Source organism: Toxotes jaculatrix, chromosome 2, assembly GCF_017976425.1.
Source record: "Toxotes jaculatrix isolate fToxJac2 chromosome 2, fToxJac2.pri, whole genome shotgun sequence".
Taxonomy (NCBI): domain Eukaryota; kingdom Metazoa; phylum Chordata; class Actinopteri; family Toxotidae; genus Toxotes; species Toxotes jaculatrix.
Genome location: NC_054395.1, coordinates 24,547,613 through 24,561,803, shown reverse-complemented (window position 1 = coordinate 24,561,803; position 14,191 = coordinate 24,547,613). Strand labels below are relative to the sequence as shown.

The 14,191-nt window shown below is 39.7% G+C and overlaps 1 protein-coding gene across 1 annotated transcript; it reads right to left on the bottom strand.

Moving 5' to 3' along the window:
• Nucleotides 1–679: 679 nt before the first annotated feature.
• mfsd4ab (major facilitator superfamily domain containing 4Ab) lies at nt 680–3,483 on the bottom strand. The gene is made up of 10 exons (XM_041059757.1): nt 3,254–3,483; nt 2,919–3,117; nt 2,406–2,645; nt 2,116–2,278; nt 1,849–1,964; nt 1,525–1,698; nt 1,272–1,419; nt 1,111–1,181; nt 878–998; nt 680–774 (listed from the first exon to the last, which is right to left on the bottom strand). The coding sequence occupies exons 1-10, from the start codon at nt 3,481–3,483 to the stop codon at nt 680–682; spliced, it is 1,557 nt and encodes a 518-aa protein (XP_040915691.1).
• Between the last annotated feature and the right edge of the window lie 10,708 nt (nt 3,484–14,191).

Below are 14,191 nucleotides of genomic sequence, written 5' to 3'. Positions count from 1 at the left end.
GAGGCTAACCTCCCTGAGTACAAAGTACATCCTTTCACATTCTGGATGTTAAACAATGTAAAACCTGACGCTGTCGTCTTGAATAGTTCACTCTGAAAGCAAAGACAAATAAACATCTGAAATGTTTCAGGCTGGTTGTATGTATCCACATTCCTTTCTTTATTATCAGTTACAAAATACAGTGTCAGTACTGTCTTTGTATCAACCAAAACTATACTATGTTCACTGTCTCGTTTTAATGCGGTGTGCATACAGTATTTCCCTTTACATGTGTCAAAAGATGTGCAAAAACACATAAAGAAATATGAAAACAAAAGCTTACAATTAAAATGGAACAACAGAAAAATCTAGTATCAAGTATACAAAGGAATGAATTCTGTGGCAATATAATGATATAACCATTATCCTTGTACTGTCAATTTCAAAGCCTAATGTAATTTAAAACAGCACAATATGATGAACACTGTGATCAACAAAATAAAAAAACAATCTAACAGTTTGAACTTTGACCTCTAACTGTAGGACACTACTTTGCAAATACCAACAAAACAAACGTTTATCAGCACAGTGTTCATTTGGTAGGCTTTGGAAAATTATCTTAAGTCTTTGATGATAAAGCATGGCAATACTTCATCTCCTACAGCAGCCACTAAAGGACAAAACCCAGCTGCTGCTCCTCTCAGCTGCTCTCTTTCTCCTCTTTCTGTTCTGTTTTGGCAGATCCATTCTGCTCTGCTGCTGGCTCCTCCACCATGGCAGACTTTTTCGACGTTCCTGTTGGGTGGCAGAGGGAGTTGGATTGGGTGGATGATTAGTATTAAATGCATGAAAACAAACCCCCAGCAGCAGTGTTTGAGGGTGGTGGTGGACACTGTACCTGTGAGGTAATTTCTGTGCATTCGATGGAACAGCAGGAGACCAATGAAGAGGATAAATCCAATGCAGGCGATTATCACTCCACACAGCAGGAAGCTGTAGCTGCCTTTACTCTGGATAATCTAGGGATGAGACAGCAACATTAACTGGGTTTGTCTGCGCAATTATAAGCCCATTTCACTTCCTCTGAACAGTATCTATTTCTACAATAACAAAGTTACTCGTCAGACTTACCGAGCCAACCAGAACCTGCATTACCATCTCTCCCATTCCTGCACTTGTCACCAGCACTGAGGTTGCACATCCTGCAAAAAGAAATGGATGGCTTATTTACTCTCCATGTCTCAATTCCATTACTGCGTTATTAGAACTGTGCTATAAACACTTTGTTATACCCTGGTAATCGAGGATGTCTTCAGTATAGGCAAGCATGCAGGGGAAGATGCTGCTGAGGAACAGCCCACATAAACAGGTGCCAACAAACAAAAAGATGTGGTTGGTGTAGAAAATAAGCAGCATCAACACGGTAACGATAGCACCTGCCTGTAAAAACAAAGAGGGAGAGAGTATGATCGAGTATGATAAGTTTCATTATGTATGTCTCATCTACATAATGTGATGGCACTCTAAACGCTTCACTGGCCTTACCAGGTTGAACATGAGCAGTCTCACAGGCTGGAAACGATATGAGAGAGGTATGGACAAGAGACGTCCAGCAGTGATGGCTGCCCAAAAGATGCTGGCCAGATAACCTGCTGTCTTATGAGGCAGTGACATCGGAGGTTCCACAGCGTAGGTGTACACAAAGCCGGCGTATGCACCCTGAAAAGAAAAAAAAAAAAAAAACCTTTAATGTGTTCTCCTGCCTGTGTTTTTATTTGAAGAAGATTTTTGTATACATTCATAAAAATTTATGCGGGAACATAATTTGCCAAATGCACACTGTAAATTTTATCTGTACTCCTCACTCACCACAATACCATCGGTCATGAAGAGCACCATCCCACCAAGGACATGAATCATAAAGAAGGATACTGGCAGGCCGCGCAGGTTATCATTCTGACAGCAGCTGAAGATATCCCCGTGACCTGTAACACAGCGAAAAGTCATGAATAACAGATTGTGCACATAACATGGCACTTATTGTTTTTATTTTTTTTTATCTGAACTGACAAGAATTCAAAGAAAGTATAGATTATTCATTTTGAAATATAAGAATGACTTTTTCCACTGCTTTACCTCCAGCTTCATGTTCCTTCTGCTCCTCGTCTGGGCCTTCAGCCCCCTGCTGGTTCTCCATTGCTAGTTCATCTTTGTCCAGAAGGCGAGGAGTGCCGCTGGGGCAGCATGGGATCAGCTGCTCCCGATACATGAGGAACAGGACAGCAATGGGCACGGGCAGCTGAAGATCCACAAATAATATTCAGTTTTTACACTTTTGTCATTTCAAATTAAAATAAACAAACAGTTTTAGACTTTCTCAAAAAAAAAAAAAAAACTTCTAAATCTACTTTTGTTCAGTGTCGTACATTAATAAGTGCCATGATCCAGAAAGCATAGTGCACAGTGGACTCCTCTGCTCCCTCATGGGGCAGGTGGCTCTGAGTTATGTTGTGCTCTACAATTGGACTGTTCCTCAGCATGTTCCTGAAATGATGCATGATCTCTGTTCCATTCTCTGTGTGATTCCCACAGCCCGTCTCTGAGAGGAAAGGATCTGCAATCAGGGGGCTCACCAGGGCTCCGAACCCGATGAAGAAGTGAAGAGCCTGCAAAACGTAGACAAAGACAAAGGCCAGGAGAATGACTTACTGTAGCTTTTTAAAAATACAGTACATAATTAGATTCTAACTTTAGAATATGATCCTATGGAGCATACTGTGTACAAAATCCTGGTTCATTTGTCTTTCTATATTTGTGGGAATACAAAAACTGTAATTTTTATTTTTGCCTGAACCTGCTATTAATCATTCATTGAATGCAAATGCGGTCATGCCAGTATTTCTACACGTGGTTGGTGCTGCTACTGCAGAGTTTTTCACCTGTAAAAAAACAGCAGAGTCCTTCTGATAGATGGTCACCAGTTGGATGTTAGCAATGGTGTCGATAACACCCATCGCCAAACCAGACACGGCCATGGCGATGGCCAGCAGGAGAACATTATTGCACAGAGGGATGATGGCAAATATTATGGAGATGATGAGGGCAGAGACAAATAAGGCAGCTAGAGCACTGAACAACCTTTAAGGAAGAAAAAAGACAAATACCAGTAATAATGACAGACAATCATTTTCAGGCCATTATTACACTACGCACACAAAACCACTGCACTGCAATCTGGGGGATAATATTCAAGCTGTGAATTCATGATACTTACGTCCGCTTGAAAACGCCACCAACAGAGCTGCCAATCAACAAGCAGAACTGCTGGGCGAAGAATACCCAGGTAATCTGACTAAGTGTTGAGTTTGTTTGACACTGCAAGTCCAAAATAGTAGGTCCAAGGAAAGCAATGCAGAGTCCAAAACTGAAGAAAACACTCCAGTAGGTCAGCGTGTGATGGGCATTCCTTTTGAACAGAGTTACAATCCGCTCATCCATAAACATCTTGGCCACAGTAAAGATGTAACTCAGAGAAACCGACTGCCCAGGACTTTATTTTTTATTTTTTACTATTAACAATCTCAAAATGTCACAGCAGCTCTGGGAAGTTTTGTGGACGCGTGTTGCCGTACAATGAGTTTCTTGATCTCTTTTAAAGCTTTGAGCTCCTTCCTGTTTGTATTGCTTAACTGAAAAGGATGTCCCCTTGAGTTAATGGGTGAAGCAGAGCATCTTCCAACAATAATGTCTATTTGAATTGTGTCAATGATTGGCAATGAAAAAAAAAAAAAAGAGTCTGTGTTGAAATGCTACCAGAACGTGTGCATTTAGATTTCATGACACCTCCAACCCCCACCGGTGGAAAATGTATCATTCAGGAAGCGATGATGCATAGGTGTCTCATGGACAGGTTGTCTTTTCTTTCATACCTGGACAACCCTAAGATACTTATTACGAAAGATGTTTGGATGCTAAAAATTACATAATGTGCTATAAAATGTCATTAAAATATAAATTCAAAAATGAATTTATTTTCCAATCAGAATTCTACTATTAAAAATAGTAGAATTTAGGTCTTCAGCTGTGACTACAACTAAAACATCATTATTTAATAATGTTTCGGTGTTAAATATAATTTATAAGACATCATCACTCCCTCTTCTGTCGGTCCAGACTGAACTATTTGATGCTGTGATATTGTGTTCAAACATTCATAGTCCCAAGTGGATGAACCTTATCAACGTTTCCTCAGGTGTCCCCTTGAGGATCAAACTGTCAGTATTTTTACATTATTTGTGAAAGTTAATATAATAAAAGGTTTCAATAATAATTCTGATTGAATTTTATCTTTAACTTTTTAGCTTTCTTGATTTTTTTTTTCTTGCCCACGTGTGTGTGTGTGTGTGTGGATCAGTCTAGAGTGACTGAGGATGGACAATCTGTGTGTGACACTTCAATGTTTAGCTTGACCTCATTTCAGAATGGATATCAACCTGCCAATTTATGCATTGGCAGAAGCTGTGCATCTCAAGGCTGCTACGTTATTCAGATACATGGAAGTCTTACATGTAACTGTTCACTGGATTTAAAAATGTGTATTCTATAATGAGTAATGGTGAATAATGTGCTGTATTACTTGACCCTCAGTGGTATGAATAAAAGAAAGGACTTAATACCTAATCCCCTTAATGATTGCATAGGAGAAGCAAAGCTTTACTGGTTGTGGCCAAATATGGGCTTCCGGAGAGGTTGTAATAGGGAAAACTAAAGAAAACATAACACAGATTTATTATTATTACAAGTTTGAATTTAGTCATCTTGAATTTGAATTTTGTGAAAGACCCTGGCACCATAAAAGACACAAGGAATTGTATATATTACATGCTCCTATGAGGATAACACAAACCTGTTGTATGTTTGATATGTCATTTTTTTCCCTCCTAATGAAAGAAATATGATGCAGGTCTATGAAAAGTCTTGCTCTCCTTTGCCATGATTCTGAGCATGTACTATATTTGTAACTGTTACACCACATAAGGTTTATACAGTGTTATATGTCAGATTCACGCAGCCCACAAAGCTTAGCTGTGTAACTGATTTGCCAACATGTCCTACAAGGTGGAGTTGCTGGTCAAGTACTAAACCCTGAGAAATATATGTGTTTATACAAAAGGCATTCATTAACATCCACTTCCTCTTCTGGAGATATGGCAACACAAGATGACTTCTTCAGGTAATTGTCAACTAATATAATCTTAGAGGTGTGCAAGAGGGTGTTAAAAATCAACAGTAACTTCTGGTTTCTAAAGTAGGACATTTGTTTTTGAATGAACTTATTTACACGGGTTGGGTTAAGAGGAGGTATTGCATGTGTAACAATTCTTAAAATCATATCTACATCTTATTTCTCGTTGAAAAATCCATAATCTATGAATACACAAATATTGTTGATTTCAGTATTTTGCTTTTTCAACTTGTGGACACAGGTGGTTTCCTACTTGGCTGAAAAATCAATTCTCAGCATATGTTTGCTAAAGGCTGCAAATTTCCTTAGTCCAATCAGTGTCACAAAATTATGCCTGTGCATAGTCGACCTAATGTTAAGCTCTACATCATTCTGCAAAGTGAATCCAAGTCAAACAACGAAATGACTTGTAAGAAAACACACTGTAGAGTCGAGTTTTTTTCTCCCACTAGTGTCACCACTAGGTGGTGTACACATGCTGCACGCATTCATGCTCAATTCAAAATCAATCATGTTTGCCTCTATATAAATATAAATACTTGCAGTTTACACACACATGCAGAGCACAGTGCCTCTTTTTCAGTCTGACACATGGTTTGCTGAATCACATAAAGAGACAAGACATCAGTTACAGGGTTTCAAGTGGACAAAAGCAGCGCTCCCCTGCTCCTCTCTGTCTCATCTCCATAGGTTGACATTTAGCCAACTCTCAATCAGAGGCCTGAGACAGTGCCAGGACAATGTGACAGGAATCATAATCTGATTGCTTGATTTTTTTTCCACACTGCTCTTACTCTCCCTCTACTGTTTTATCTCCTGCTTTATCTATATACTGTGTTTCTTTATGGTCCAGTGAGCACCTTTTGCTGTGTTATGAATTACATGCTAATACCTCTAAAGCCAGATAAATTTCTTTTTAGGTCTATGTGTATTATTTTAGGTCTATGTGTATTATTTCTATATTTAGTTATACATGCATGATAAAATATGATAAAATAAACATTTGAATGTCTTTCAGAAGGATGATTACGTGGCTGGTTACCTGTCAACTCAGGCAGCCATACATGATTCAGTACATTTACACAAGCGAGGGGATTAGCTAAAGTAGACGTGACACAGGCTCTTGCTCTTGGAGCAATAAGAGATGTATCTGTCACCTATCCACACTTCTCCAGTCAGTGCCCGTAGCCCTGGATGGAAATGCCCTGCAGTGCACCCCCTACACATCTCCTCAGGCCCAAAATAGAGCCAGGGATATGTGGTATGCAAACAGACATGTCTGCAGGGCAAAAGAGTGCCATTCTACAAAGCTATGTGCTTTCAGACTCACTGCTGTGAAGTAGTTGCGATATAAAGTGCTTCTGAAAGTAAGTACATGAGTAGATGAAAAATGTTATCTGAGTATAATTATTCAGAGAAATGTGAAGAGTCACTTTTCATATGAAATCATTTCTATAAAACTGACTACAGGGAGTGTTGTCCGGGAAATCTCTTTCCACTTTAGAGACGAGAAGAAACCGGTCCAAAGATGCTAGAGCTAGAGATGAAAGTGATCTAATTTTTGGAACTGAGTAAAATCTTAATCTGTTTTGTTAGATGCGCTAAAGCTAAATTATTTAATAGGACTGCACAAATCTGTCTAGAAGGTAAGTTAGCCAGCTAATTGGTTTGGCCAGATACATGTTACTGTAAACACAATTGCTGCCTGGATTATGCAGCGCTCTTTCCAGATGACTTTTGTACTGCACACAAGTGTTATGGAGGTAGTCAGTTTATGGTGGATGTACACTGCATCCTGAGCCCTGAGTTTGGTTAAGGCTAGGGAAAAGTTGTGATTTCGTTTATACATCAAAAAAGTAAACTTGTCCTGTCAAGTGTGTGTTCAAGTTACTATTGATTTATACAATATTTAACCATTAAATACATACATCAACCATTAAAAAAATGGAAATCCTGTTTTAGTCACTGCAAGCCGATATTGTCTTTCAAGGGCAAATATTGTCAGCAAACTGAATGAAACACATGCACCCTGACAATAAACATTAGCAGATATATTCATTATTATTATTTTGCACAGTGACAAATACATTAAATCCCAAAATGGCATTAGGTCTCTGATAGAATGTATTTGATGAAGTGTAAAAAAAAAAAAAAGGACAAAGGACAAATCTTTAAATACATCTCTCAGGTCGTTATGAAACTTAAAAGAATGCTGCTCCTTTATTCTAACTCTTTTCAGAATATCATAGAGTTTCGTAGTGTATTGGACTGAGTACAAAGCTTCTTTTCCCCCTCCATCAGCCCAGGCTTTAATATTATGTGAATACAAGTTTAAGTTCAGTGAAGCGTTGATGATTATCCAAAGACTTCAATCAGGAATTCCCACCTAGGATTCCTAAAAGCACAGCAGCCGATCACATCTGGAGCCCTCTGAAGATAATGGATTCTGTCAGCCAATTCCTACTTTGTACTCCAGATGAATGGAGCAATGTGGAATCTGCTGATGCTTGTTGTGCTGGCAAACTAAGTGCTCCAGTGCTCAGTGCTGTTAATAATGGCTATTACTGGCCTTAATATGAATCGTGTATTAGTGGCCAGTTGCCGCTGTATCTACACTTTGTCTTGCACAATGACCTTTGTCTTTATATGACTCACATAACGTTAAACTTCAAGAGAATGTATAAAAAAACATTTGTAACCGCAATTAATCTACAATACATTGTTTTTTTAAGGCTCAGCATTTCATACCAAATTGTACTCAGACATCAGCTTCAGGGTTTTTGGTTTGAAAACTGTTCTAATTTGTTCTTTTGATGCCATAAAGCTGACGTTAATTCCTCTCAGCTGGATTTCAGAGTGTAGGGTGGGATCTACTTTAAATTGTTACAACAAATCCTGGAATATATTACCCATCAGATGCCACTCACGACCAGCTCACAGGACTTATAGTAGGTCTACAATTGAAGATGATTTTCATCATCAATTAATATGCTGATTAGTTTCACGATTGGGGGAAAAACATGTCCATCATTTCCAAATGCTTAAGTTAACTTATTGCTTGGTTTGTCCGAACAACAGTAAACTAAGGATCCTTAGTTTAATATCATAGACAATTAGGAAAATTATTTAGATACACACATTGGAGAAGCTAAAACCAGACAATTTTTGTCATTTCAGCTTAAAATTTTTTTTCTCAGAATAGTTGCCATATAATTTACCATAAACCACCCTCCTGTCACCTTTTGTGAAAACACAAATGGAGCATCTTCAGTGTCCCATTCAATTTCTGGTTTATTTTCACTGCTGATGTTATCAGGAAAGAAAAGAGGAAATGCATCCTCTGTATTCTCAAATCCTCACAGAGACGATTCATTTTTTTTTTTTTTTTGGTCTGAAACCTTGAAAAAGAGAAAGAGGAGTTCAAGTGCAACAAGCTCCACTACAGCGTGGCGTCTGCTGCACCCTAAAACACTCTTGAACCCAGATGAATTGAGAAGAAGAAAGAAAGGTTGTAAGGTTTAAAATGCTAGATGCTTAACATGTATTATCATGGAAGGTTTTCTAATATTGCTGCTCATTTCATACGTTTTGACAGCAGGTCAAGGTGAATAACACAGCAACAGCCTCTGCAATTGATATCATCTACTGTCAGAGTCTACCATATCCAAACAGTCTAATTTGTATGATTTTACATGGAAGTTACCACTGCAGCAAACCTCCTCCCTACTTGTGATTCTGCTCTAATTCTAAGCATCACTGTAATCTATTGAGAGCTTCTGGCTGAAGAGTAAAATTAAAAGTAGCATAACAAAGGATTAGTTTCACAGTGAAGTACGGTTTTCCTGGAAAGGATGTGACAAGAGTGTTTCAGAGTATAGAAGGCTTACACTGAGCCAACACAGGAATAGACACCAAGCATTACGCTCATTTTCATGGATGAAATGCTTTGTCAGTGTATCAGCACAGATAATAATTTGAATGCTGTGATAGAGAGTACGACCTCTGTATATTTAATGAAAGGCAAGTGATGAATTCAAAACCCCCACAAAAGCTAACACATATCTGTGTTGAGGACTGAACCAGCTTTGTTCCCCTGAAGATTTTTCTGTCAGAGCCAGAAAAGAGAACAACTCATGCATGCAGCTGTCTGGTAATATATGTTTGTACACACATTCGGACACAGAAAACACAATGGTGATTTATTCTTTTCTATCATGTCTCTTGCTTTTTTTCCCCTTCTTCTCCTTCACCCTGTCCCCCCCCCCCCCTCCCGACACAGTTGTGGAGAGCGGAGCAATGATGCGTGTCTTAGTGAAACCTGGTGAATAGTAATGAACCGAGCCTGTGTGTCTATTTGAGGGAAAGCAAGAGGAAGACAGAGAGAGGGTAGGGAAGGGAAGGGTGTGAGGGGAGGGGAGGGTAGAGGAGGAGGAGGAGGAGGTGGTGTGTGTGGGGGGGGGGGGGGGGGTAGACTGTGAGTGAAAACAGGGCTTCTCTTGCGGCACTGATGCAGCACAAGCAGCGGTGAGAGGCACAGTGGTGACTGACAAGAGATGCAGTTGCATTAATCCTTTACATGGTCGCCTTCGTGTTACACAGCTCATTAGCCATTCTGACCAGACCGATGTGACGTCACTCAATAAAACCCCCAGCAAACTGTATCTTTTCTCTGTGTGTGATGCTTGTGCTTCATTATACAGTACCTCATTCTCCCTATCTAACCACCCCCCCCCACCCTCCCCCCATACACACTCACTCACTCAGAGGGGGAGGAGGGTGTATTAGTAGAGGAAGCGGATGGAGGGGGAGAAAGCTGTAAGTGAATGTGACTCACAGAGGGGCAACAGCACCTGCTGTCTTCATCCCAGATTCACCAGGCAAAACAACACTCTCCCTCTGCTAGTGATGGACTGTTAGCAGGACAAAGAAGGGAGAAAAGAGGCCTAAACAAAGACCAAGAAACTCTACAGACACCAGAATCTTCAGATCAGTGCTGACTTGAAGCCATCACTCATTTTGGTCTCCTGGGTCTCTGATTTAAATCTTACACCTTAAACTGTCAATACTGCATCATGTGCAGTAAGACAAACACAAAGCCTCTGTCATCATCGGGAGAAAACATGTGCATGAATCCAGATGAAAAGGATAAAAATGTGAGATACTATATAGAGCAAAGGGATAAGTGACTGGAATATTCAGCAACTGGCTGCAAAGATCAACTAGAGTGCCAGGACTGAAAGGAAGGGAACAAACACAATAGACAGCCCCCCTGCCTCAGCCCCTCTTTTATCCTTTTCCATCCAGGACCCATGGGCACTCTGCCAACTTGGAATCTTAAGAACTCATTCAAAGAAAGCCAAAGAAAGGGACTTGTTTAAAACCAGGAACCCATTCTTTCACAGTCTCTTGTTTTTCCTTACATTTCCCACGTGAAGAGGGATTTCTGGTTGCTGTTTTCTCTGACATCGCATCTGAGAAGGAGAGAGTGTGTGTGTGTTGGGGGGGTGGAGGTGGTTTCTAGAATTGCCATTCATGTAACGTTTCGTCAGATTCGTGGTTTGAGAGTATTGTGAGCAAGTGATCTCTCTTCTGAGCCCCCTTTCTCCCTCTCTCTCTCTCTCACAGTGTTCATTCTGCTTTTACTCCCTCTGTCTCCCCACTCTAGCTCCTGCTCACATAGTAACTCCTCCCCCCCCACTACCCATTGTCTCTCCATACAGTATTAGGCTGAGGGGATGCCATACTCGTTCCAGGGAGGGACGCAGGAGAGGGAGAAGGAGGTAAGAGTCAGATTTATAGTGTAAGAATCCGGCCCTAAATGCATGTCACCGCTACTTTCAGAAGTGTAAAGTGTGCTGGTCAAAATAGCTGTGTGTTTGCATCAAGACTGCCAGGGAGAATAAGAAGCAACTTCAATGATGCTCTTTCATGTGTTGTATTCAGTGCTTCAGTGTGTTTTGGTGGTTGTCTGGTCTGCCAGTGGAAGGTGCTTAAGTGTGTTTTTAATGTGTGAAAAGGGAGTACTGCATAGGATAGGAGAAATGCCAACCATTTTATATTTATTTTTATCTTAATATTCAAAACCAGTGTCTAAAACGTCTAATTGTGTCATTTGCAATATTGATACAGTTTTGTATCTACACTTTCTTGGAGAAGATTTCCACACTGCTCATATTCTCCTGTCAAAATAACAGATTCATGTATTCAAATGTATTAAACACGGCCATAATCTAAAGCCATTAAAAACATCTGGCCACTGACGATTGCCTGAATTGGCTCCCAGCAGAGAGGAACCATGCGCGATGTTTAGGGATTAAAGCTAATCCTCCCTGTGGCTGAGATTCACCTTATTGTCTGGACAGAGTCTGACACAGGGGCTTTACTAATTTATGCTGAGACATGCATGAGCACAGGCTCCCTGGAGCTCAGTGGCAGTGGTCTTTTTTCAAACCTGGAAAAGGCTGATTGAGTAAACACTTTCCGTCAATCAGTAGGTAATGTTCTCTGTCAGAGGTCATGTGAATATCCAGCATATGTAAGGCCAATGAAATGTTAAACTAAGCATGTAAACAGTTAGAATTTTTTGTCAGGCTGACAACCTCAAAATCATTCTGGGCTTCATTCTTCATTCTGTTTTTATCTCGTTGGAACAAAGTTAGGATGTCTTATGATAGAAGTTGGCACATGTTGGAACTATGTGACTGAATTGAAAAAAAAAAAAAAAACCTGTGTTGAAAAGCCATGAGAAAAGATGCAAAACTATGGTACAAAGTGTTTTATTCCTGTTTGCTTTCAGAATTACTTGAAACAGGTGCATTAAAAGATGGCTAGAAGTGTTTTTTTTCTCAGTACTGGACAGTTGCAGCCTAGTACAGGAAGCTTTGTGTGCTTGTTCAGAGAAAAAATGAGGCTGTCTCAATGGGGCCTTTGTTGTTTGAGCTGGAGACAGCAAAAGCACAAGAAACACTGACTGACAAATACCTGGCCCCTCTGTGCCTCAAATACCTCAGCGTTGCACTTGATACAATGTCAACAAATGCCTCCTCTGTCCTCTGTAGTAGCCCGTTTCCTCTCTGTCCACAAGATTTTTTCATGTTTTTATAAAGGCTACTGTTTTCTGAGCAGACATCTGGGTGAGCAGATTTGGCCCGCATAGCTCGAGTGCTGAGTCTCTACTCACTGAGGGGTTGAAAATGGTCCAAACACTTCCAACAGTTTGGCACTTAAAACTGTGGTAAACACTGTGGTGTTTGAGTTTAATGTATGAAGAGGATTGCGAATACATTGAAGTTGAGTTTATTTGACTTCTATAAGGTTAAGGAGTCATGGGAGTATGAATAAACTTATAATGAAATCAATCAAGCACACTTCATAGTGTATCCGTGCATTAATAATGCACAACTCATCTGCATGATGGCTTTGATATGAGAGGCACAACAGCTACTGCAGGAAAACGTTAACTTTACATCTGCAAAAAATATTTTGGTTGTTAATAAGAACCGCTAAGCTTTCTGTGCTCAGTGGTTGAATTAAAATGCTGAGGTAATGATCTTCTTTGTGCTTGAGGAAGTCAAGCAGGGGGTTGCTACAGAATATAGAAAGAGTTTACGTAATCTGTTTTGAATTCAGAAACAAAATCCTTCTGATTAACATTGTACCTTTTCCCTGTAGACATTGATTTAAAACTGCATTTTTAATCAAAGATTATTCTGCAAACTCCCTAAGGAATTGAATAGCTTACAGGATATTGCTGTTAGATTCAAGAATTGGATAGGGGTCAATTTATTTGAGATTGTGCTGGGAGAAATACAATTTCTACTGTCTACAGACTCACAAGACAGTTTCATTCAACTCCCCGCGGCCTCAGATGAATACTTCCAGTTTCTTTGGTTAATTATTCATGTGGATGTGAGTTTTAAATCCTGAATGTTGTCTGCAACCTGCCCCTATTTCTTCCTCTTTCGTGTTCAATCTTTCAGCTCTTACAGCATGATTTCTCAAACTGCAACCGAGTTACTGATTTTGTGTTAAAACCACAACTGTGTCTTATGGCTTTCTATTCCTATGTGAGTTCTTTCTAACACGTCATGTAGGGTTTAAAGCCATTGGATACACAGTGGACTGTCGACTGGGTAACAGTGTTTGACATTATAGATAATTTTATAAAGGCATAATCGTTTGGCATGTAACTTTAGTTTCTGTATAGTTGTAGCTTCGAAAACCTTATGTAATGACATCAACAAAAGCTGTAGCCTACAGCATCTAGATCATGCATCTTTCCCTGCAGTAAAACTTTTGGAGATGTGGGGACAAATACAGATATTTTGAGTTGGAGCTAATATTAGTTATTTTCCTGGAGATGTTTTTTTTGGGAAACGACTGCTTGGCTTTCATAAAAGTTGTGACTTTGCAGATGGTCAAAGAAATGAAACAGTTCTTTTCCTGCTGCTGTCAGCCGTTCTACAACTTCCATGAACAGCTTGGAGCTCTCATGTCTACTGGGAAGTATACTGTGGCAGTCATAACTCCGTGCATTCAGAGATGTTTCATTTAATGACTGTGGGACGTTCTATGCCACCTGTTATTTTTCAGTAGAAGTTCAGGATTTTTTTTTATGCCTATCCTGCTGATTACATCTCAGTCCCTTGTGAAGGTATTTTTTTTCACCGTTTCCTCAGGGAATGGCACCTGCCTATTTTTACCAGTGTTAGTTAAAGTTTAAGTTGTATGACAACCGTGTTATCTAATTAAGCTCTAAAAAGATACAGCTGTAAAAAATCCTAAATCTACCACAAACAGATAGAAGTAATGCATAGTCACTGATCCTTAAAGATTTAGACCTTTGTCACTGCTGCTGATGCAATGGTATTGTATCAGCAGCATTTTGCTGCATTTCTTTATATACAGTGATTATTCATTCCATGGATATAGTAGTTACATCTTGTAGGAAAGTTAGAGCTAACTGCC